The sequence below is a fragment of the Eucyclogobius newberryi genome, unplaced genomic scaffold (genome assembly GCF_026437365.1).
Source record: "Eucyclogobius newberryi isolate DKJ021-1_F unplaced genomic scaffold, fEucNew1.0.hap1 SCAF_21, whole genome shotgun sequence".
NCBI lineage: Eukaryota > Metazoa > Chordata > Actinopteri > Gobiiformes > Gobiidae > Eucyclogobius > Eucyclogobius newberryi.
In genome coordinates, this window is record NW_027315846.1 from 6,808,759 (window position 1) to 6,834,615 (window position 25,857).

Consider the following 25,857-nt stretch of genomic DNA (forward strand, 5'->3'; position numbering starts at 1 on the left):
TGATGCGTCGTGTTGTTGTATTTGTACTATGTTTGTCTAGTTTGAGGGGTTGTTGTTTATCAAATACTCCGCCTGGAAACACAGAAGGAGGGTCAGTGTTAGGAGGTGTAAATAAGCTTAAAGTTTATTTATTTAAGATTCAAATCGCACAGTGTTATCTGCAATTATGATCTATCCACACAAGGTAAATTATTTGTTATCATCACATTGAGAGCGATTTGGTGGCATTATTGTATAAAATTTGTATATATAATAATACAAATACACTTTTATTTGGTTGATAATCTTAATGTAGTGTAGAAATGATTGTCGATTAGTCAAATATGAAAAAAATCATTACTGCAGCCCTGTTAGAAATGTTAAATTTATATGATTTTTTGAATATTAATCACATTTTTCAAACTAAAAGAGCATTAAAGAAACATTCTCATTGGCTGCTTTGACAGGATTAAGTTAACTGTTTTTTTTTATTGTTTTTTATTATTCTGTTCACACATTTAAGGCCCAGTACTTAGTTATTGTTAATATGGTGAGATTTTGTATGCATTTTTTACACATATTGCCAAACATGCCAGTATTGCTACATCTTATTACTTATATATTCAAGTTTTATGTAGGCCCGTTACAATAATTACTAAATCAAGTTATTGTTCACTAAATAATAAGAGCTGTAGAGGTAATGTGATAGTAATTAAGTACTCAGTAAGTACGGGTTGAATAAGTAACGTCTGTGGCCAATGACAGACAATTTCATACTGTACAATTAAAAGAACGTCGTCTGGGATTATCCTGCTTTATGTTTGTGTTATTGCGACGGACGTAATCTCACGTTAACTCCTTCTACATTTAATCTGAAAAACCACCACTAAAAGAGCGTGTTGTACCAGGAAGTCCAGCGGGTCGCGGGGCCGGGCGGAGCAGCAGGCCAGCAGCCCCCGGGACAGGGTGGGCATCAGGTGGTCCGACAGGTAACGCCTCATGTGAGCGCTCTCAGCCTCCAGAAGCTCCTCCTCCTGACGCTGCTGCGCCTCCAAAGACTTGGACAGAAGAGAGACAGGACATTAGAGATACTGGAAGAACTCTGCATTTTGTATTTGTTCATAGAGGTTTTAGACACAAAAAAGAGCTTAAACAGGAGGCAATTTCCATCTTAAAGGCGCAATGGACGATTTTTCGGCGATTTGAGAACGCAGGTGGAAGTGCGCATGCGCACTCCCCCGTGCGGACTGATACAACACACACGTGCGTTTGTTTATTAGCGCAACGGAGCGCATCGCATCTCTCGTCTCCCGTAGATTTCTGTCCACTTCTGCGTCAGCTCCAACTGTCTTTCTCCGTCTTCATTTTGCCCCGTACACTGAGGGAACTATATTATGATAGATCCATGCGCTTAGGCACGCGGAAACGTGGGGACGAGCCTGACGCGGCTGCAGGTGAGCGATAGGTGCGTTTTATGATTGATACGTGGCAGGACAAATGATTTATCCACGCCACGAGGAAATATGATAAAATAATTTGCTGAAAAAAATCGTCCATTCCACCTTTAAGACATAAACGTTCACACATTTTCTACTTAAATGTTCACTATGCAACTTTTGTCCTATTAATCTAGTATTTATCAAGTGCAGTGTATTTATTGCTTTAAAAAGAATATTGTTAAACATGCATTCATATTGTGATCCAGCAGGTGGCAGACCCTCCACCTGAAAAGTCACATAGTGCACCTTTAAACTACGAAGGTTACTAAAGTAGTATTTAGGCTGCACAGACACCAACAAATCACATTATAACATCAGATGTTAAATTATAACATCAGAAACTATTTCAGATTTAATTACCAATCAATTACCGTATTTTCTGCACTGTAAGGCGCACTGGAATATAAGGCGCACTGTCAATGAATGGTCCATTTTCGATAATTTTTCATATATAAGTCGCACCGGACTATAAGGCGCATTAAGCGAAACAAAACGTGTAAAAAAATCGCTTCGAGGTCAGTAATCACAACTAGAATGAATCCATATACAAGGCGCGCTGGATTATAAGGCGCACTGTCGTTTTTTGAGAAAATTAAAGGCTTTTAAGTGCGCCTTATAGTGCGGAAAATACGGTATACACTTTATTTGTTGATTTGTCTATTCTAGAAGCCTTCAGTCACCATATTTCAATGTTTATTTTGTGAATGAATAATGCTTTATCTTATCTTATCTTATCTTATGCCTCAAGAAATCAATGAAGTTACACAATAATTTAAAAAAGATTCCACCTGCCGGGGATTATGGGCCAAAATCGAAGGTAAAATGTAAAATGATGAAAGTCGTGGTAAACCCAGAAGGAGATGACGAGTGGATTTATTGAATCCAATCCTAAAATGAAGACTTTTACCCATTTCTCCCAGCATGCATCTCTCTCTCGGGCCTCCTCTGCCTCTCTCTCCTCCTCTTCAGCTTTTCTCTGCGCCTCCATCCTCTGCACTTCGTCCATCGCTTTCCTCTCCTCCGCCTCCAGCTCGTCGATGCCGTGGCCGTAGTTTCGTGGAGGTCCCACAGTTTCAATGACCTTCTCCAGGAGCATAAAGCGGTTGGGATCACTGCAGCTCGCCATTTCTAAAGGAGCGATATGCATAAAGAGGTCGTTCATCAAAGTAAATTAGCTTCAGGTACAACTAAATGTAGATTAATCTAAATATATTTGCATTTTCTACCTCCTGTTAATCATTTGTCAGCCAATAACAGCCCACCTCTTCCTTTCAATCGACTTAAATGCACTTCCTCTACTCTTATGTCGTTTTAGCGATGCCCCGCAACCTGGAAAAGCCAGGAAAATACCGTATTTTCCGGACTATAAGTCGAGTAAAGTAAGAGTATAAGTCGCGACCGCCAAAAAATGCATAATAGAGAAGAAGAAAACATATATAAGTCGCACTGGAGTATGAAATGCGGTTGCAAATGTGAAAATAACAAATAATATCACATATAAGTCGCTCCGGAGTGTAAGTATCAGTATATAAGTATAGATATAAGTATAAGTCACACCCCGGCCCCAAAACTATGAACTTATAATCCGGAAAATACAGTAATCAGGCCTGAATCTGTTATCCTGCAGTTCAGTGTCAGTGTTTAAAGGTGAATGATCATATAAATAAATATATATCTATAAAGACATTTAATAGAAAGCCATGAAACTGAGCTTATGAATGTATTTTAAAAAAAGGTCTACAAGAACAACTCCTATAACCCTGCCTCTCCAAAATAAAAAACCCCATGACGACAATGACACGGGACGCTATCTGAGTTACCCAAGCTCAAAGTGGCCACGCCCATCTTGTCGTAAAACTCTGCCACGGTGGGTTCCCTGTTGTTCCTGTGCCTGTACCGGCTCAGTCTCTTCAGGAAGCGCTCGGGTTCGTAGCCGTTCTCCTCCACCTGCGACTCGGGCAGGTTCATCACTCGCTCTTTCAGAAACACGTCGGGGGCGTCGAGCAAAAACACGAACGCTGCGAGACAATTGTCACATTGTAACGTTAAGCGCTTTCGGAGGCGGCGCCAACTTCTGGACGGTCGCCGGCAGTTTCACATCAGACCTGGCAGTATCTTTTTCGAGGTCATTTCATCCTCTTCTTCCTCGTCGTCATCTACAAAAAGAATGTGCTATTTAAACAGGACAAATACATGTTATACTGTATGATATACCGTATTCTCCAGACTATAAGTTGCACCGGAGTATAAGTTGCACCAGCCAAAAAATGCATAATAGAGAAGAAAAAAACATATATAAGTCGCACTGGAGTATGAAATGCGGTTGCAAGTGTGAAAATAACAAATAATATCACATATAAGTCGCTCCGGAGTGTAAGTATAAGTATGAATATAAGTATAAGTCGCACCCTGACCAAACATATGAAAAAAGGTGCGACTTATAGTCCAGAAAATACGGATAGAGAAGAAAAAAGCATATATAAGTCGCACTGGAGTATGAAATGCGGTTGCAAGTGTGAAAATAACAAATTATATCACATATAAGTCACTCTGGAGTATAAGTATATAAGTATAAATATAAGTATAAGCCAAAACTATGAAAAAAAGTGTGATTTATAGTCCGGAAAATACGGTAACTAAGATTCCAGCTCGCAAACAACGTGTCCTTACTTTCATAGAGTTCTTTAGCTTGGTCATATGTTTTGGGGAATCCCTCCAGAACAAATCCCTGGTTCAGGCAGGGCTTGGTCATCAGTTTATCCCTGACCACTTTCAACAGCAGATGCTCTTCCAAAAGACCTAAAAAAAGACGGTGGAGCGTTGCATGTTCGTCAATGTCATAGTGTTTAGTTCTTTTGACCAGTGCTATTGAGAGTGTGGTGCACCTCCGTTCTGCTCCACACTTTGGTTCAGGGCGTTGAGCAGCTCCTGGGCGTCTGCCGCGCTCTCGTTCTGCGCCGAAGGGTCGTCACTCACCACTTTCTTCTAGAAGTTCAACGTCAACAAGCACGAGTTAGATAATAAGATAATAACCATGGAAAAAATGAACAAAAACCACAATAAAGTGCATTCTGGACTGGAAAATGTCTGATTCAAAGCGTTGTTGTTGTTGTTGTTGTTGTTGTTGTTGTTGTTGTTGTGTGTTGTTAGAGATAAGATTTATGTTTTAATAATAGGATTCAGTTCAAAGTTTGGAGATGTCAGAAAAAGACTGAAATATGATTCGACCAATGCAAGAGTCACATGCGTTTCAGAACATGTTTGTAGAAGTCTAAACTGCAGCTTTTAGACACAACAAGACAAGAGTTTATGTGTGTTGTTGTTGTTGTTGTTGTCGTTGTTTTTTGCACAAGAAAATTGTAATACTATTTGCAGCCTTTGTCACAATTCAACTTTAATTCTGATTTATCTTGCAGCCCTTATTAATCATAATTTAGAGACTATTTTTACTACTTTAAAAAAAAAAAAAAATCGTAAAATAACTTGATGAATTAAATACAATTAAGGCACAGTCAAGTGCTATTTAATCAAATTTGTCCATTGCCAAATTAAGTCCGAGTGTCATTTTTCTCTATTTACCTTCTTAATTTAAATTAATTTGTATTTGAGAATAGAAACAGAACTAGATATGCACAACACAAGTTTTAATTGTGCAGCCGTATGTTCCTTTTGGCAGTACATACTCACCAGCTGAGCAAAGGTCTCTGCGACAGTCGGCTTCAGCTTGACGTGGTGAAGTCTGTAGTGATCGCAGATTATTTTGGACAAAGCGCTCTTCCCGACAGCAGGTGGTCCCATAACACAGATGCGGATGGGCTTCAGAGCAAAGACAAAAGCAACAAAAAGCTCAAAATGCATCTCGTCTTCTCGTCATCTGCTGTACGTGTTCGATAACGTGCTCGTCATTGGCTGTACTTGCAATCCTCTGTTCTGCCGGTACTCCTCGACCACGCCCTTCACGTTGTCCACGAGGCCTTTCTCGCACTGCCATGGGATGCGCGGCTGCTCTCTCAGGTGGGCCGACTCCATCCTCAAATTTACTGTCATGTAATCGATTTCCACGACCTGAAAGAAAGACTTTTATTCTTCCAGATCTAGTGGACACGCTGTATGTCTGAATACTGAAACAGAGATTAACATACGGTGATTTCTCGAACGAGGTAGGCCTCCGTCAGGGGCATTTTCTTGATAGTCCCTGGTCCAAGTGCATTAGAAATGGCCTAAAAGGAATCATTTTTCACGTATCATATTGTGCATTATTTGTATTTGTATTGGCTCTTGCGTGGCTTTGCTCCTGCATCTCATAACTTTAGAAATAATCTATCTACCGAAAACTCCATCTTACGGTTTCAGAGGGTGTTACCATGAATAAATACACAAAAGCTAGCTTGCCCCGGCATGCTAATGTAAGCACGTAGCTGTAATGAACGTGATTTAAGCTTACATGCTTAGAACGAGTCTGGCAATGATTTATGGACGTCAAAACAGAGCAGAAGATCTAAGAGTTTAATCGATGACGTCAACAAACTGGAAAACGTGGAACTGAGTGTTTTTTGAGGCTCAGAGGGGAGAGGGCTTACTAAAAAGGCGTGAATTAAACTAAATACAACTTCAGGTATGGATTTTTTTTCTATACGAGTGAACAACAAGCTCAAAAAAGTGAATTTCGCATAATATGTGTCTTTTAGAACCGTCATGACTTCACTGTTCCGCAAACCTGTACAATCTCCTCCATTGTGTTGTTAGAATTGTCCACAGCCAGCAGGTAGTACGGCCTTGGGCGACGTTCGATCACGTTCTGTACAACCCTAGAAAATAAGTAATGAAATACAAACAATACAAACGCAAAAGACAGTATCGTGTAACGTTGAAAAGTAATCGCTTTGTGTCTTACCTTGCGAGGTCATTGACGTGAATTGTGGGAACGATGTTGGCGCCATCTCCAAAAACGGGGATTTCAGGCTCGAGTCCCTCCCACGATGTCTACGAACGCGACATTAACAACAACACATACGTCTCGATGAAGCGTTGGATGGCCGTCTTACCTTGAAAAAGTGATGGAAAACCTGCTCTCCCATTCCGTACTGCATCCCCGACACCACGACGTAAGTGGAGAACATGCTCTTATTCTGAAAAGCGTGCGTTACGATCGTCAGTTTCACAGCGTATTTAGGGTCTAATTCAACAAAAGAAGTGAGTTACACTGACCGTTTTGCCCAGTTTCACCACCTTCTTCTCCAGATCGTTGTGAGCTTTGAAATTCGGATGTGGTCTTCGCCGGCGGAAATCGTCGTCGGTGAACGGCCGCTCGTCCTCCTCCTGTCGACGTGATAGGTCAGAGGTCAGAGAAAAGCAAGTTCACCCACATCTTCAGATTACGCACGATAAATCCAAGACACTGATGACCACAGGGTGACGTTTGTGCCTCGAAAACACAGACGAAACATGGCTCCGACCTGCTCGAACGTCTTTTACATGATGTGCCAGAGCTACGTGGGATTGCGTCAGTGCGAATGTCCAGTTACGGTATTTACTCACTGGATCGATGGGTTTTCTGCAGGCCCAGGTCATGACTGTGGACACGAGGATGAACGTCTTTGGCCTCGTGAAATTGTCCATCTCATCGTGAAGGGCTGAACATACAACAGAGTTTTTTTTAGCAACCAAAACAAATGGATGAAAATAATTGCTAAGAACTCATATTTAACAATTGCTATGAACTCATGTTTAACAACTCTACAATGCCAGAAGTATATGCGCACTTGTAGCGGCCCAGAACGCCTCGTCCACTTGGTCCTGATGTTGGCTGATGTTATAAACGATCACGTCACAGTGCAGCAGTTTGGAAAGAAGATCCTCCCTTTTCAGCTGCTAAAACGGGCCAAAAACATTTAGAAAACTGTAAATATGACGATAAAGACAATGTGTGACCGGATCGTTCCTGCGTTGTGGATTAATTGAGTGGCCACGAGACACGGTTTTATCCATTTATTCTGGTAAACAGAAACACAAAATAAAGTCCAAACGTGCCACGAGGCAACTCCAGCCCAAACTAAAAGGGATATAACACAATTAAATCAACACACTACATACAAAACATGAAGGACGACCCGAGGGATGACTGACCTCTTCCCCGCACGGAGATAACAGAAGGGAAGAGGAAGTCACGTCCATCACATTTATAGGGGGAATATAAGGGAACACACGAAGAAGAAGAAGAAGAAGAAGAAGAAGAAGAAGAAGAAGAAGAAGGGGGCTGGAGGACACCGACAGCACAATAAAACAAACACCAGGCACGTTGAACATAATATTAAACAAAAATAATAAAGATTTTGTGTGATTGTACAATAATACATGAACTGGTTACAAATGTACATCCCGGACCCGGCAAAAAATGCTTACAAAGTACGTTCCCGCCACATAAGGCTCGTTCTCCTCTGATGCTTCAGAAACAGTTCCCGCTATCTCAAAGGCTTTCTCTTTACCGCTCGTGTCCACCACCGACTCTTCCTCCTCTTCATCATCACCGTGAGCTCCAGCAACACATTCAGACAGGAACTAGAAAGCACAACACAGCACGCTATAAAATACAAATGGCGTTAGGACATTTATTGAGGAAGGAAACTGCTCATTTAGCACGTGGTTTTGTTGTGCTGACACTAGCTTAACCTTGGCTAGCATTAACGTTAGCGAGGACGACTTCTCTTTTCCAAAATGTCAGTTAAGTAGGTATGTGACAAAACAAATTCAAGTTTAGACAATCCAAACACAACCAAAACATTAAATAGAGGAGATGGAGACTTTTGAAATGGTGTATTGACTATTAAGATATATCAATTATTAAAGGTTGAATGGGCGATTTTTGGGCATAAATCTGAGTCTTATTTCCTCGTGGCGTGGACTGCCGATTAGTCCTGCCACGTATCAATCATAAAACGCACTCCCGCTCACCTGCAGTCGCGTGCGGCTCGTCCCACATTTCCGCGTGTCTAAGCGCATTGATCTATCGTAATATAGTTCCCTCAGTGTACGGGACAAAATGAAGACGGAGAAAGACAGTTCGAGCTGACGCAGAAGTGGACAGAAATCTACGGGAGACGAGCGATGCGATGCGCTCCGTTGTGCTAATAAACAAACGCACGTGTGTGTTGTATCAGTCCGCACGGGGGAGTGCGCATGCGCACTTCCACCTGCGTTCTCAAATCGCCGAAAAATCGTCCATACCGCCTTTAAGAAAGTTATCAAATTATCCGTTTCGTACATTTGGCCAATCCACTTGAGTACAGGGAAACAATGGAAATCTGTGACCGCGACTTTCGACTGGCCGAGCACTTCAAAATATCATCATTTCCTTATTTCTTGGTCTTTTTGCATAAGGTATGTACCAAAATGTAGGTAATTAAATGCACAAAAGGATGGGTAATTCAAAATGTTCACAAAATGGCCAAGTCGAGTATGATCCAGCCCATTTGCGAATAATAAAAAATCACGGGCCAATTGATCCGAAACTTCACTTGTTTCAAGATAAATATATACTCCTTCAGTTATATAGGTTTTTAGACCAAAAAATACTCACCTTCATGGAGATTTTTTATTCGAAACATGACGTAAATCTTTAAACTTCCACAACTTTGCCATTTAGAAAATTCAAAACGAGAATCCAATGTGTGTGTGCATGTGGGGTGTTTCTTTCATTCATGTATTGTTTCCGTTTTGTTTTTTTCTTGTTATTGTTGTTATTGTTGCTGTTCCTGTTTATTGTCTTTGTTGTACAAAAAAAGAATCCACGAGAACATGTGCCCTACGTCACTAGTATAGGGGCACTTTACAAACTAAAGGTACAGCAGATCTCCAAAACACCGACGCATGTGTCACGGCTCAGTGATGGACACAGAGCAACGGGAACAAGCGCAGCGCTCTCTGTCGGTCCTATTGTCACAAACCTGGTCAGTGTTTGTTCTTACCTTTGCTACATATTTAGATGAATAAGAGTCGACGTTGTTGATGAAAACCCGTTTGAGTGATGACTTGCGTTCCTCCATAATCTATTAAAAGTTACGCGGGATTATTCCTGGTTCATTCGAGCACAGGAGCAGCTGTTTGCGTCTGAGCGTCCCGTTGTCATGGTGACGAGGGGAGGGAGCATTCTGTTGCCATGGTGCAGTGGGGTGAGGCGTGTCTTCTGTGGAACTGCTGCTACCAATGACTGAAGGGGACATTTTATCAATAAATAAATAGGATTTCGGAGTTTAAATAAGAAAATGTTTGGTCCTGTTACTCATTTTTCATTTACAAACATAAGACACAGTGGTGGAAAGAGTACTAAAGAGACTAAAATGTACTCAAATACAAGTAGATCTGCCATATTTTAAGACAACTTAGCTTATACGCATGCATAATAGTAGCCCCACTCACACAAAGGCAATTTTAGAAGCATTTTAGATCCATCTTCTATACAAAATGTGATTTATTAAACCGTTTAAAGCTGAATAAGTTGTTTTAAACCAAAAATTCAATTTTTTTTTTTAATTTCTAGATTTTCTGGCTCAAACAGGACAACTGTAGCATGAACTGGTGTGAGAAAGGGCCGAGACATTTGAGGTTTAGAATAAGAAATACAGAATATATTTACAAGACAGAAATAGCGGTGCATCATTACAGTCAGATTGTACAAAATAATTTATTGCAGCAAAATTCACATTCCCTCAATCAAATCAAAAATAAAACCAAAACCGACGATTGAAATCAAGTCACGGCATCATCCTCGACAGTAGAGTCAGTAAGTTAAAAAGGCACAAGCTGTCGGTGCAGTTCACAGGCCGTAAATATCACGATTTTCACTGTCCATGGCATCGCCCGTTACTCTGCGTCCACTGCAAAGTTATCAAACTGAGCCAGTTCGTAAGAGTTGGTCCCGATGGCCGCCCAGCCGCGTGCGGGAGCGAGCACCACGGCGTTCTTCCACAGAGGGTAACCGTTCAGCGCTCCGGACGCGTACTGCCCCTGCAAAGACAAAGTCAAAACATGCATTAAAGTGGCATTAAAGAAGGCTACTTTGCGGGTCGATTTACAAATATGTCGTCCGCTACTTACTCGGACCGTCAGCGATAACGTGTGCCACCCGTAGGCCCGTGTGCCGGACAGTCCCTCCGCCAGCACGGTCCGACCGGCTGCAGAGAAAGGACATATTTTACGTTTGAGAAACGCTCTAAAAGTGAGGTGTGTTCTGTGTAACTTTCAGTCGAGCACTTTGCAAATAAGAATTCAAAAGTCCTCTAAATATCACATACAACCAGGAAACTGAAAATCCATGAATAGTTGGTTTAAAGTTGGTTTAAAGTTGGCTTAAAGCGACAGTGCGTAACCTTCTGGAGGCGTCACTTGGCTGGTTCCCGCGAAAATAGAAAGTTAAAACCATGCGTGCATTTTATGGCTGTAGAACTGTAGAAAATTACAGCAAAAGGAGCAACATGTCCATGGAAACAAGCAGGAAGAGGCCGAGCACGAGTCAGGTTTGTGGAGATGTATGGACGCCCCACTGTAAGGACGCATGTTTATCTACGTTTTTCAGCGCAATTTTGAAAAAACGTATTTTTCGGAGTATAAGTCGCACCAAATGCATAACAAAGAAGAAAATGATGATTTTTTATCAAATGCAAGACCAAGAACAGACATTTAATCTTGAAATGCAGTTTAAAATAATAACAGATGAGAGAACATGGTGAATAGGTGTACGTATGCTAACGCTAACACCTTCAGCTACATGAGGCACAGACAGAACTGTGGTAAGTGTCTGGTATGTTAACGTAACATATGAACAGTTATTCAGATAACTATAGCATAAAGAACATGCTAACAAGTTTACCAAAGCATCAGTTTTACCCCAAATCACTAAATCCATTGAATTCTTCTTCCTCTGTGTCACTTCTAAACAACTCCACAAACTCCAGAGGAAGAGGAAGTGCAGATTCTTCTTCTGCATCGCTTAGAGCCTAGAGCGCCCTCTTGTGGTTATCAGTGTGATAAATACAAATAATATCACATATAAGTCGCTCTGGTGTATAAGTCGCACCCCGGCCAAAACTATGAAAACTACTTAATAGTCCGGAAAATACGGTAAAAGCTTTTATTTGGGTCAATTTGTTGTCTAAAAACTTGCACTTGCACGTCTTTTCTGCTTCAAATACATCCAACATTCCATAGTAACCCACTGTGGTCAATCGAGTTTACCATTTGTCAGCTATAAAAATGACATGCTACAAGACTATGGAAGGCTAGGTCGTGCTAATATCAAAGCGGTATCATTAATAGCAGCAGCTCACCGAGGTCATTGGTCACTTTGTACGTTCCATCTGCAAAGACCCAGAAGAAGACGCCTCTGGCACTGCGGACGGACTCGCCTCCTTTGTCCACCCTCGCCGCCACGAAGACGCCGCCGGTCTTCGCCTTCTCCATGAAGACGTCGCACGAGACGGTCGCGTTCTGCCTGGGAGACGGACAAGGTCGACGCATTTATGCTCCGCGTCCTTGGGCAAGACTCGAGCGCTTCGAGAGGCTTGTAAAGCGCAGTACGGCATCATAAAACTCATTGTGTGGCCTTACCGTAGATTCCCTGTCCCGTTTTGAATGTTTGACGCTACTATATCGTCTCGTTTATGCTTTTAAACGTTAAACCGTGTACTGTATATTGGTATGTTTACGGTACTTTTGAATATACTGACACACGTGTGATATTTGTACTCACCAGTGATGATCCCCTACGACACTGATGGTCTGGTCTGCGTCCGTAGCCCACGTGATTGGCAGCTGAGTGAGAATCTGTCTCAGGGTGAAAACGTGGGGTCCGGGATCGGTCCGATTCACGAAGTATTCGAAGACTCCGGTCTGGTCGGCGAAATGTGGAGCCTCCGAGAAAGGCGGGGTTTCTGTTGGGAGACGAACGGACAGAAAGGGTCGAGTAGGTCAACGATAACGAAACAAATTGACTTGATCTTATGGAGCGCGTTCTCCATTTATATTGGAGTACGGCGATGTGGGTAACGTTGTGTTGTAGTTATGAAGACTTTGTGATACAGAGATTCAACTCAAGTCTGAATTTCTCTTTCCTTTCACCATTTTCTTCTTTCGCACAATATGGATCACGTTTGACGACTTCCCCACGAGTATTGTCTATATTCTGTGGAGCAAATACTGTTGTACTCACTGACGTTAAAGTCGTCTTTGTAAACGTTGGGAAATCGTGCGGACGGAGGCGGATCGGGGTAGCTGCCTTTCACGCCCGTTGTCAGCGTCGTGAATGTGTAAACTTCGTCTTCTCGTAACTCCAGGCTGAACGTTCCATCCAAAAGCTGCAACAAAACAAGTAATTCTTAAACCTCTTGCACCAAATACAATGCCAGAAATGTATTTTGTTCTTGGCGAGGTTTAAATCACAAAACCAGAGTGAAAACCAGGACTTTATCAACTGAGTGCTAAAACCTAACCATGCCTACCCCAGGTCTATATCAGGCCTGAACGAGGACTAAACCAGGTCTATATCAGGCCTGAACCAGGACTAAACCAGGTCTATATCAGGCCTGAACCAGGACTAAACCAGGTCTATATCAGGCCTGAACGAGGACTAAACCAGGTCTATATCAGGCCTGAACGAGGACTAAACCAGGTCTATATCAGGCCTGAACGAGGACTAAACCAGGTCTATATCAGGCCTGAACGAGGACTAAACCAGGTCTATATCAGGCCTGAACCAGGACTAAACCAGGTCTATATCAGGCCTGAATCAGGACTAAACCAGGTCTATATCAGGCCTGAACGAGGCCTAAACCAGGTCTATATCAGGCCTGAACGAGGTCTAAACCAGGTCTATATCAGGCCTGAACCAGGACTAAACCAGGTCTATATCAGGCCTGAACGAGGACTAAACCAGGTCTATATCAGGCCTGAACGAGGACTAAACCAGGTCTATATCAGGCCTGAACCAGGTCTAAACCAGGTCTATATCAGGCCTGAACCAGGACTAAACCAGGTCTATATCAGGCCTGAATCAGGACTAAACCAGGTCTATATCAGGCCTGAACGAGGACTAAACCAGGTCTATATCAGGCCTGAACGAGGACTAAACCAGGTCTATATCAGGCCTGAACGAGGACTAAACCAGGTCTATATCAGGCCTGAACGAGGACTAAACCAGGTCTATATCAGGCCTGAACGAGGCCTAAACCAGGTCTATATCAGGCCTGAACGAGGTCTAAACCAGGTCTATATCAGGCCTGAACCAGGACTAAACCAGGTCTATATCAGGCCTGAACAAGGCCTAAACCAGGTCTATATCAGGCCTGAACAAGGCCTAAACCAGGTCTATATCAGGCCTGAACGAGGACTAAACCAGGTCTATATCAGGCCTGAACGAGGACTAAACCAGGTCTATATCAGGCCAGAACGAGGACTAAACCAGGTCTATATCAGGCCTGAACGAGGACTAAACCAGGTCTATATCAGGCCTGAACCAGGACTAAACCAGGTCTATATCAGGCCTGAACCAGGACTAAACCAGGTCTATATCAGGCCTGAACCAGGACTAAACCAGGTCTATATCAGGCCTGAACGAGGACTAAACCAGGTCTATATCAGGCCTGAACGAGGACTAAACCAGGTCTATATCAGGCCTGAACGAGGACTAAACCAGGTCTATATCAGGCCTGAACGAGGACTAAACCAGGTCTATATCAGGCCTGAACCAGGACTAAACCAGGTCTATATCAGGCCTGAATCAGGACTAAACCAGGTCTATATCAGGCCTGAACCAGGACTAAACCAGGTCTATATCAGGCCTGAACGAGGACTAAACCAGGTCTATATCAGGCCTGAACCAGGTCTAAACCAGGTCTATATCAGGCCTGAACCAGGACTAAACCAGGTCTATATCAGGCCTGAATCAGGACTAAACCAGGTCTATATCAGGCCTGAACAAGGCCTAAACCAGGTCTATATCAGGCCTGAACGAGGACTAAACCAGGTCTATATCAGGCCTGAACGAGGACTAAACCAGGTCTATATCAGGCCTGAACCAGGACTAAACCAGGTCTATATCAGGCCTGAACGAGGTCTAAACCAGGTCTATATCAGGCCTGAACGAGGACTAAACCAGGTCTATATCAGGCCTGAACGAGGACTAAACCAGGTCTATATCAGGCCTGAACCAGGACTAAACCAGGTCTATATCAGGCCTGAATCAGGACTAAACCAGGTCTATATCAGGCCTGAACCAGGACTAAACCAGGTCTATATCAGGCCTGAACGAGGCCTAAACCAGGTCTATATCAGGCCTGAACGAGGACTAAACCAGGTCTATATCAGGCCTGAACGAGGACTAAACCAGGTCTATATCAGGCCTGAACGAGGACTAAACCAGGTCTATATCAGGCCTGAACCAGGACTAAACCAGGTCTATATCAGGCCTGAACCAGGACTAAACCAGGTCTATATCAGGCCTGAACAAGGCCTAAACCAGGTCTATATCAGGCCTGAACGAGGACTAAACCAGGTCTATATCAGGCCTGAATCAGGACTAAACCAGGTCTATATCAGGCCTGAACCAGGACTAAACCAGGTCTATATCAGGCCTGAACCAGGACTAAACCAGGTCTATATCAGGCCTGAATCAGGACTAAACCAGGTCTATATCAGGCCTGAACCAGGACTAAACCAGGTCTATATCAGGCCTGAATCAGGACTAAACCAGGTCTATATCAGGCCTGAACCAGGACTAAACCAGGTCTATATCAGGCCTGAATCAGGACTAAACCAGGTCTATATCAGGCCTGAACCAGGACTAAACCAGGTCTATATCAGGCCTGAACCAGGACTAAACCAGGTCTATATCAGGCCTGAATCAGGACTAAACCAGGTCTATATCAGGCCTGAACCAGGCCTAAACCAGGTCTATATCAGGCCTGAACCAGGACTAAAACCACATTGTCTGATTCATAACTTACCTTTATGGGACTTAACTTCTCAAAAAAGGTGGCCGTCTTCGATTTGTTGAAGTTGAACTGCGACCGCCAAACTCGTAGTTCCTTGATCGACGCCTGAAAACAAAACGTTTAGGTCATAATGTTAGAAGGTGGATCGTGTTACTTTTATTGTAGGAATTTGGCCAATTACAGGAGTTTTTATTGCAAGAAAATACCAAAACACGCACTCGAGTATGTTCACTAAGAAGAGTGTAAATTGACCTTGTGGCGCTATAGCTCTCAATGGACAAGTTTAATACCATTCATCGGAACATTCAAGACAAAGCCATAACATTTCGCCAAAGTTACGGGGTGCGCCTTTAAATCAAGGCTCGGCGAAACTTACAAACGACCCCTTTAGGCGAAAAGTCACGTTCTGCGCCGCGACGTCAAAAGGAAGTAGCGGAGGTCGTACGCAGACGGAGTGATCGTGAGTCTGCGAAATCGAAACACAACACAATCGGGCGTCAGAAATGTCGCCGAGCTCCAAAAACGTCACTCGCGCACTGTAATCTGTGCGCACCATCGTCTCAATGACGACGGTCAGGTTCCCTTTGCCGTCGGTGAGCGCGACGTAGCTCCCGCCTCGCACTAAATGGCCCACGGTCTGCAGGTAGGTCCACCCGGGCTGAGTGAACTGTGTAGTGTGGGCTGGAGAAGGAGAAACACAGAAGGAACGCAAGCAAGATGACATCGTTCAATAAAAAAACGGGGGAAATGTTCGCTGAAAACGCTCCAGACCTGAGATCCAGATGGGAGACTCCACCACGTAGTTGTTGCTCCACGGCTCCTCGGCCGTCATCAGCCCGTCTCGACCGAAAGGGAGGTCTTCGTAGTAACTGGCGATCAGATTCCACGAGATGGTTCTGCGAAAGGGGCGTTGTTAAGCGGACGTCACTGGCCCGACTACAGCTCGTCCAAAAAAAACACTGCTGCTCGGCTTTGAACTAAACAAACAAGAGCGTGTCGTGGCCCCTGTTCTTAAAATCTTTACACTGGATCCCGGTTTCTTTAAAGTGGTTTTATTTGCCCCTCAGTATCTGTTTGATCTGCTGCCGATATTTACAAAAAACAAGGTTAGACTGATCTTTTTATCTGCTGCTGAGCCAAAACTCTGTTGAAAAATCAGTTAAAAAATCAGTTGAAAAATCAGTTAAAAAATCTGTTAAAAAATCTGTTTAAAACGCACCTTTTCTCTTGTTTTATTACTTTTAACATAAGTAGTAATGTTGGCTTTAGTTTTTAAAATGTGTGTGTGTTTTTTTTCTGTTATTTTACAATGTCTTATGTGCGTTTGTGTGTTAAGCACTTTGGTCGACTTTGTTGCGTTTAAGGTGCTGTGTAAATAAAGTTGGATTTAATATTGTTAATTCGTTTTGCAGAGTGGTTTAAAGCTCAATCTCATATGTTTTTTACTTATTGTCCAGCCCTTAAGGAGGCGCTTAGGGGGTTTTAAAGTATCACAGTGGATTATTTTACTCCCACAATTGACCTTTTGATCATTTAAATTTGAGGGAAAACATATTTTACTAAATTAAGTTATTATTATTTTTTATATATACGGAAATTAAGCATGTAGGACATTCCCCTTCTGCCAGCTCCGCCCGAAAGTACTAGCAGTAGTAACAGTAACGGCAAAAATACCGTATTTTCCGGAGTATAAGTCGCATCAGCCAAAAAATGCATAATAGAGAAGAAAAAAACATATATCAGCCGCACTGGAGTATGACATGCGGTTGCAAGTGTGAAAATAACAAATAATATCACATATAAGTCGCTCTGGAGTATAAGAATATAAGTATAATATAAGCACCCCGGCCAAAACTATGAAAAAAAGGTGCGACTTATAGTCCAGAAAATACAGATAGAGAAGAAAAAAACATATATAAGTCGCACTGGAGTATGAAAAGCAGTTGCAAGTGTGAAAATAACAAATAATATCACATATAAGTCATATAAGTATAAGTATATAAGTATAAGTCGCACCCCGGCCAAAACTATGAAAAAGGGTGCAACTTATAGTCCGGAAAATACGGTAAAAGAAAAAAAATGCAGGATTTAAAATATTGCATTGTAGATACTCCGCACGATTAACGACGTGAAAAAGAAAAATGACACGGGGACTGAATCCAAACACTCACGCGCTCATGAGCCCGTTCACGTAGTTCTGGTTGAGGATGCGAGCCCAGCAGCCTCCTCCGACCTCGTCATTGAAGGTGCTGTAGTCCTCCGAAGACCACAGCTGCTTCTGCGTCTTCAGAGCGTCCAGGACCGTGTTGGTGCCCGGGTAATGGGCCCTGGAGAAGGAAAAAGAAAGCGCGTTTGTTGTTAATGCCTCAAGAAAATCACACATTTTACAGCCGTTAGTGACTTTCAAACCAGGCCGTGCTTTTAGAGACATTTAGAGACATCGCTTTTAGGTCCAAGCGCGTCCTACCCCAGAACGTCTACGGCCGCGCTGAGCTCCGGGTCCTGCAGCACGTACAGGGCAATGGGCTCCCACTGGTTGTCACTAGCGACGATCCGCACGCGCTCCAGACCCTGTTTGTCCAGAGTGTAGCGCAGCAGCTGCAGCGAGACGCGGGCGAAGGCGGAGACGAGGGACAAAGGACGGACAAGATCAGAGCTTGGTTTAATACGGAGCTCAACAGATAATTTTTTGCCATAGACTTGTCAAGAAATACATTACAAATATTAGATAATATTACTTAATGAAACTTTATGAACTGACACATTTTTTGTTGTGTTTTTGTAAATGTTTTTGAGACTGAAACCCCTGCAGGACACTCTGTCCGGTCTGGAGAGCAGCTTCAGTGAGAGACTGATCCACCCTCGATGTGTGAAGGAAAGGTTTCGCAGGTCTTTCCTTCCTGCTGCTGTCAGACTTCATAACAAAAACTGTTAATACTGAACACTCGCAATACTGACCTAACCTAATACTGATGTGCAATTCTGTCATATGTGCAATTACTGTGAAATTCATGTGCAATCCATGTGCTGTCGTGACACATTCATGTGCAATTACTGTCGTGATCACATGCAATGGTATTTATGTATTTATTTATTTATTATTTTCCCCTCCATCCCTTGTTGGGAAATGGGAAGTTTTGTCTATAGGAGTTTTTGTTTATATATACTATCTTCTACTGAGAGTGTTTTTCAGACTTCCTATAAGTGATCTGTTCTTTTCCTCTGTATCTACCTCTGCATCTACCTGCGTTGCAACAATGAAATTTCCCCATGTGGGACAATAAAGGAATATCTTATCTTATCTTATAAACATGTTCTTTTTTACATACCGTATTTTCTGGACTATAAGTCGCACTGGAGTATGAAATGCGGTTACAAGTGTGAAAATATCAAATAATATCACATGTAAGTCGCTCCGGAGTATATAAGTACAAGTATATAAGTATTAATATAAGTGTAAGTCGCACACGGCCAAAACTATAAAAAAAAGGTGCAACTTATAGTCCGGAAAATACGGTATGTATTTGGATTTTAACAAAGTCTATGGGAAATGTACTGTTGAGCTCCGTAGGTTTTTACTGGTGCACAGTTAAGAATATACATTTTAACATTATGCGTGAGGAAAATTCAGATTTGTATTCTTTGTGAAAATAGTGCGATGATTTCTGGAGTGTTTAAAAAGTTGACGTTCACGTATTTTCTGGTTTTGTCGAGCAAAAACTTTCGCACGAACGTAAACGAGCCAAATCAAACGTTCATCTTTGATCCACGTAGACAGAGTGAAACGAACAGGATACGATCTGTGTTGCAATAACTGTGAAATTAAAAGTTAGAAAAATATCTTAATTTATTTGTATTCTATCCTTATTACATATTAAATGAAAGGATTTTTTTTTTTTTTTAAATCAATTGTAAAACTAGCAAAAAAATGAATTAAACTAGAACAAATAAACCAAACAAAAAAAGAATAAACTGGAACTTTGAAGGAAATGTCCAGTATTTCCTATTTAATACTTTGACTATTAAAGGACCCTATGATAATATCTACTAAACTACACTTACTTTTTATAGAAAATGACATTTTTATTATCATTATCATCATCATTATTATTTTATTTATTATTAACCTTTTCATTAGTATAGAAATAGAGTTTGAAATGTTAGTTATGTGTATTTCTTCTTCACCTGTACTACCGTATACTGTACACTACTACAGTAATTACACACATACAAAATGACTTTAACAGCGTCATCAACACTACGATGCCCACCCCTCGTGCAGAGTGTCCCGGAGCACCATGGCAACAGAAACACTCAAGAAACACATAGTTTTTTTTACTGTTCTAAAATCCTCGTTTGCGTCGTGGCAAATGGATGAAAGATGAACGCTGTGAGGGCAGTTTGTTTGTTTGTTTGTTTGTTTGTTTTTCTTTTGCCGATTGTAGTCTAGTACTTTCTGTATTATAAAAGGATGAAGTAAACGTGTTTTTTGAGGTGGAGGTTTGTTTTACCTTTATGTATTTGCTGTCAAAGTTCCGCTCGTTCCAAATCTAAGAAAGAGTAAAATGGAAATTCAAAGCTCACCCCAAAATGTTAACATGTATTTCAGACAGAGAACCTTTATTGAGCAAGTATATTTATATCACACTGAATAAACTGAACGATACATATGAGAGGTGTGATATGAAACATTACAATTAATAAGCAAATTGAATTATTTTTAAAAATAAATGGGAGGAACAAATTTGACATTTTGTGGGGAAAATTTGACAAATGTTTGGGTTCATATGTGTTTTAGTTTCAATTGTTTTATAAGATGTATTTCCCCCCCCTCTGCAGTACTCACTCTGGTCTTGTTTTGTTTTTGTTTTTCATGTTATTTAAAGATTCGGAAAAAAAATGAAAATAAAACAGTTTAAAAACTCATTTGGGTTGTGTGTTGTGTTTTTTTTTTTTAAAGAAAGAAATATTAAACATTTTAATGTCAAATTTGTAGTAAATGTGTCCATGTAACTAAAGGTTATGCTATTTAAGGTCCAATCTCTGTTGTCTTTTATTGATTTGTTTTTGTGTGTTTAATCTATGCCTATTACAGGTCTATTTTATTGTGTAACTCTTCACCCCGTTTTGTATTTTATTTTACGGTTTTAATCATTATTCCAAAAAACACAACAAGACCAAGTGGAGGGCTAAATAAGTCTGTTTTTGTCTCATTTAACTGCTAAATAAGTCTGTTTTGTCACATTTAACTGCATGCAAGGCTAAATAAGTCTGTTTTTGTCTCATTTAACTGCACGCAAGGCTAAATAAGTCTGTTTTTGTCACATTTAACTGCATGCAGAGCTAAATAAGTCTGTTTTTGTCTCATTTAACTGCATGCAGAGCTAAATAAGTCTGTTTTTGTCTCATTTAACTGCACGCAAGGCTAAATAAGTCTGTTTTTGTCACATTTAACTGCTAAATAAGTCTGTTTTGTCTCATTTAACTGCATGCAGAGCTAAATAAGTCTGTTTTTGTCACATTTAACTGCACGCAGGGCTAAATAAGTCTGTTTTTGTCACATTTAACTGCTAAATAAGTCTGTTTTGTCTCATTTAACTGCATGCAGAGCTAAATAAGTCTGTTTTTGTCACATTTAACTGCATGCAAGGCTAAATAAGTCTGTTTTTGTCACATTTAACTGCATGCAGAGCTAAATAAGTCTGTTTTTGTCACATTTAACTGCATGCAGAGCTAAATAAGTCTGTTTTTGTCACATTTAACTGCATGCAGAGCTAAATAAGTCTGTTTTTGTCACATTTAACTGCATGCAGAGCTAAATAAGTCTGTTTTTGTCTCATTTAACTGCATGCAGAGCTAAATAAGTCTGTTTTTGTCACATTTAACTGCATGCAAGGCTAAATAAGTCTGTTTTTGTCTCATTTAACTGCACGCAAGGCTAAATAAGTCTGTTTTTGTCACATTTAACTGCTAAATAAGTCTGTTTTGTCTCATTTAACTGCACGCAGGGCTAAATAAGTCTGTTTTTGTCACATTTAACTGCTAAATAAGTCTGTTTTGTCTCATTTAACTGCACGCAGGGCTAAATAAGTCTGTTTTTGTCTCATTTAACTGCACGCAGGGCTAAATAAGTCTGTTTTTGTCACATTTAACTGCTAAATAAGTCTGTTTTGTCTCATTTAACTGCACGCAGGGCTAAATAAGTCTGTTTTTGTCACATTTAACTGCACGCAGGGCTAAATAAGTCTGTTTTTGTCACATTTAACTGCACGCAGGGCTAAATAAGTCTGTTTTTGTCACATTTAACTGCTAAATAAGTCTGTTTTGTCTCATTTAACTGCATGCAGAGCTAAATAAGTCTGTTTTTGTCACATTTAACTGCACGCAGGGCTAAATAAGTCTGTTTTTGTCTCATTTAACTGCTAAATAAGTCTGTTTTGTCTCATTTAACTGCTAAATAAGTCTGTTTTGTCTCATTTAACTGCTAAATAAGTCTGTTTTGTCTCATTTAACTGCTAAATAAGTCTGTTTTGTCACATTTAACTGCATGCAAGGCTAAATAAGTCTGTTTTTGTCTCATTTAACTGCACGCAAGGCTAAATAAGTCTGTTTTTGTCACATTTAACTGCTAAATAAGTCTGTTTTGTCTCATTTAACTGCACGCAGAGCTAAATAAGTCTGTTTTTGTCTCATTTAACTGCATGCAGAGCTAAATAAGTCTGTTTTTGTCACATTTAACTGCATGCAAGGCTAAATAAGTCTGTTTTTGTCTCATTTAACTGCACGCAAGGCTAAATAAGTCTGTTTTTGTCACATTTAACCGCTAAATAAGTCTGTTTTGTCTCATTTAACTGCATGCAGAGCTAAATAAGTCTGTTTTTGTCACATTTAACTGCACGCAGGGCTAAATAAGTCTGTTTTTGTCACATTTAACTGCTAAATAAGTCTGTTTTGTCTCATTTAACTGCATGCAGAGCTAAATAAGTCTGTTTTTGTCACATTTAACTGCACGCAGGGCTAAATAAGTCTGTTTTTGTCACATTTAACTGCTAAATAAGTCTGTTTTGTCTCATTTAACTGCATGCAAGGCTAAATAAGTCTGTTTTTGTCTCATTTAACTGCACGCAGGGCTAAATAAGTCTGTTTTTGTCACATTTAACTGCATGCAGAGCTAAATAAGTCTGTTTTTGTCACATTTAACTGCATGCAAGGCTAAATAAGTCTGTTTTTGTCACATTTAACTGCATGCAGAGCTAAATAAGTCTGTTTTTGTCACATTTAACTGCATGCAGAGCTAAATAAGTCTGTTTTTGTCTCATTTAACTGCATGCAGAGCTAAATAAGTCTGTTTTTGTCACATTTAACTGCATGCAAGGCTAAATAAGTCTGTTTTTGTCTCATTTAACTGCACGCAAGGCTAAATAAGTCTGTTTTTGTCACATTTAACTGCTAAATAAGTCTGTTTTGTCTCATTTAACTGCACGCAGGGCTAAATAAGTCTGTTTTTGTCACATTTAACTGCTAAATAAGTCTGTTTTGTCTCATTTAACTGCACGCAGGGCTAAATAAGTCTGTTTTTGTCTCATTTAACTGCACGCAGGGCTAAATAAGTCTGTTTTTGTCTCATTTAACTGCACGCAGGGCTAAATAAGTCTATTTTTGTCTCATTTAACTGCATGCGTGTTGTTGTGAGGGCATGGTAGTATAGATAATACACACCCCCACATACTGAATGTCCAGGTCGTGGTGCTCCTTGGCCCCGAGGATCCAGTTCACCACGTACGAGGCGGTGATGTCCGGGAAGTCGTACGGCCAGTTTTTACCACGACCGACCCAACCCGGGAAGGCCCAGGGCAGACCTGAGCAGGGAAGTCACGATATTACGATTATTGTGAGAGTAAATGTTGCAATTTAACGATTAGTCGCGATTAATGACGTCTGAAATAACAGCAAAATCCTACATTTTCGTTCCACATGAATTACCCAGCGCTCCTCAATACGTGACCTGCTTTATGAAATCAGACTTTCTGAATGTGCAATTTGACATAAACAGCAAGATAAAAAAAGCGCTTTACGTTTAGGCTTACTTTTTTAAGGAAAGGGTGAGAAGAAAATACATAATTTAGCTTCTAAAATTGTCCATTTCCTTTTAATTCAACAAAAAAAAGAGCTTAATTTAGTTAAAATTGTCACTTTTATATCAATTGAATTTAAAATTTAAAATTTTACATTGTGACCTAAATAACCACACAATATCGATTAAACTTAACCTACTCTTGACACCCCGAGTTAAGATAATTATTAATACATTAATAAATACAGCACTCGTCAAACTCGGGCGCGTTTCAACTTAATTTACACCTTTAAGTGTCTTTCCCGCCCATGAACACAACTGTAGTTATTGTCGTGAGGAGAAACACTGAGCTCTGGGTACGTAGACAAGCAGCTGCTCCAGCACATTGCATTTTATCAGAATAAGAATGCAAAAACGTGAATGAAAAAGTATCCATTTCCCACCGATGAGTGTGATATTGGGGTTCCTCTTCTTCGCTTCTTTCATGAGCCACCACTCGTACCCTCTGAAGTAGTTCTCGTCGTCCTCGTAGTGCATGTGCGAGGGCTCCGTTCCATCTAGTGACAAAAACACAACTCACTGTTACATAATATCAACATACGACAGCTGAGAGAATACTTTTGAGAGTCGATATTTAGTCGTTTTCGTAGTTCCGAGCGGTAAAAAGTTGAATAAGTGACTTCGATGCGACTTCAATTCACTGTTTTCTTTATGATTATGGAGCTTATAAGTGGTTTTACTTTGATTAACCGGCTTTTGGGTCATTGCGCAGCGGCATAAAGTACTTATTTACTGTGATATTGTCAGTAGCAGTAATAGTACTTTAACATTTCTTATTGTGACAGGCCAATATTTGCTGATATGAAATAACACGTGACATAATCAAGGCTCGACGTTAACTTTTGCTCATTACGGCGACTATTCCTCTTTGTAATTATACAGATGTAACTTGTCCAGCACCTGCCCGTCTCCATGGAGATGTTATTGCTTGGCCAGGAACGTTTCACAGTTAAACATTAAACGTATCTATCGCGAGTTTATTCAACCACGGGTGTTTTCACTGCTCAAAAATACCTCTTAAATACAGGCATTTTTACTGTGACCAGAGTGGCAGTCGACCAGTGGGGTCACCTGCTCGTCTCCATGGCGATAGGCACGTTTAAGGCCGTACCGTGCAACGTTCAATACCAATAATACAAGGGTCAAATTAAACAAAAACAATTATAGCGCTTGTAATATCATAGGAGAGTGCAAAACAAAAATGTATGTATTAAAAAAATCGATATATATTGTGATACTTCATTTGTTGATTAATTTGTTTTGTACATTTCACAAAACTATGTCATGGCAACACTATAATTTCGCTGCTTACTTATGATATTTATGTAATGCATGTGGTTTAACAAAGACACAATGTCGTAAAACTGTTTTATTTTGAAACAGTTAAAGTTATGCGTCTAAAAATGTGGTAAAAGTGTCCGAATAGCCACAAAGAAAATAAAAAAATCAATAAAAAAATCATGCATTGGGTCACGAGGGTCAATTTAATGCCAAGCCTGCAATAAAACTATAAAAAACATATAACTTACCAGTAGTTTGAGCGTCTCCTCCAATCTCCACCTTTAGAATGTGCAAAGATGCGCCAAAGTTGGGCTAAAAACACAACACACTTTGAGATATTACTCTGATATAGTGAAATAAACAGTTGCAGTATTACAGTATTCACCTTAAACAAGTAGTCTAGGATCTGACTGCGATATGGCTCGTCATAATTCACGAGTAATCGAGTGGTTGCCTGAAGTAAACAGAACACAATGTCACAAAGTAATGGAGTAATAGAGTAATAGTCGTTACAGGAAGTGTAAAGTGTTCTCACTCCTCCGCCGCTCAAGCCTCCGATCCCGTCAAACACTCGGCCCAGTCCGTCCCTGTCGTCCAGGACGTAAGTCTCCGCGCGCGCCACGTCCAAAGCGGATAAAGTCAGGAGCAAAGCGAGCAGCGGCGGCGCGGCTCTCGGCTCCATGCTGCCGTCCTGGAGACAGGTCACGTGACGGGTCATGTGACAACACGGCCGTCACGTGACAACATGGAACTCAACGAATTTTTTTTTTTTTTTTTTTTTATGTTTTTTTTTTTTTTTTTTTTATCATGGATGTATTATATTATCTTTTTTTTAATTAGGATTATCACTATCATTACTATCATCATCATTATTATCATTATCATCATCATTATATTATTATTATTATTATTGCTGCAACTAATATTGTATGTAAAATAAGCAAGGAGTGGATTTATTTTAATTATTATCATTATTGTATAA

The 25,857-nt window shown here is 40.7% G+C and overlaps 2 protein-coding genes across 2 annotated transcripts; both read right to left on the reverse strand.

Moving 5' to 3' along the window:
* On the reverse strand, positions 1 to 9,641 carry ak7b (adenylate kinase 7b). The gene is made up of 18 exons (XM_072457594.1): positions 9,443 to 9,641; positions 7,881 to 8,036; positions 7,241 to 7,349; positions 7,017 to 7,111; positions 6,687 to 6,797; positions 6,524 to 6,607; positions 6,373 to 6,461; positions 6,196 to 6,286; positions 5,621 to 5,698; positions 5,394 to 5,543; positions 5,166 to 5,294; positions 4,364 to 4,463; positions 4,149 to 4,277; positions 3,584 to 3,634; positions 3,299 to 3,496; positions 2,380 to 2,606; positions 885 to 1,037; positions 1 to 72 (listed from the first exon to the last, which is right to left on the reverse strand). The coding sequence occupies exons 1-18, from the start codon at positions 9,518 to 9,520 to the stop codon at positions 37 to 39; spliced, it is 2,064 nt and encodes a 687-aa protein (XP_072313695.1). The 5' UTR covers positions 9,521 to 9,641; the 3' UTR covers positions 1 to 36.
* Positions 9,642 to 10,175: 534 nt separating this feature from the next.
* galcb (galactosylceramidase b) lies at positions 10,176 to 25,573 on the reverse strand. Its single transcript, XM_072457947.1, has 17 exons — positions 25,411 to 25,573; positions 25,261 to 25,329; positions 25,124 to 25,187; positions 23,978 to 24,091; positions 23,180 to 23,319; positions 19,972 to 20,010; positions 17,928 to 18,058; positions 17,632 to 17,787; positions 16,232 to 16,356; positions 16,014 to 16,141; positions 15,837 to 15,926; positions 15,473 to 15,565; positions 12,682 to 12,826; positions 12,223 to 12,403; positions 11,801 to 11,964; positions 10,572 to 10,648; positions 10,176 to 10,481 (listed from the first exon to the last, which is right to left on the reverse strand). The coding sequence occupies exons 1-17, from the start codon at positions 25,555 to 25,557 to the stop codon at positions 10,338 to 10,340; spliced, it is 2,007 nt and encodes a 668-aa protein (XP_072314048.1). The 5' UTR covers positions 25,558 to 25,573; the 3' UTR covers positions 10,176 to 10,337.
* Positions 25,574 to 25,857: the final 284 nt, after the last annotated feature.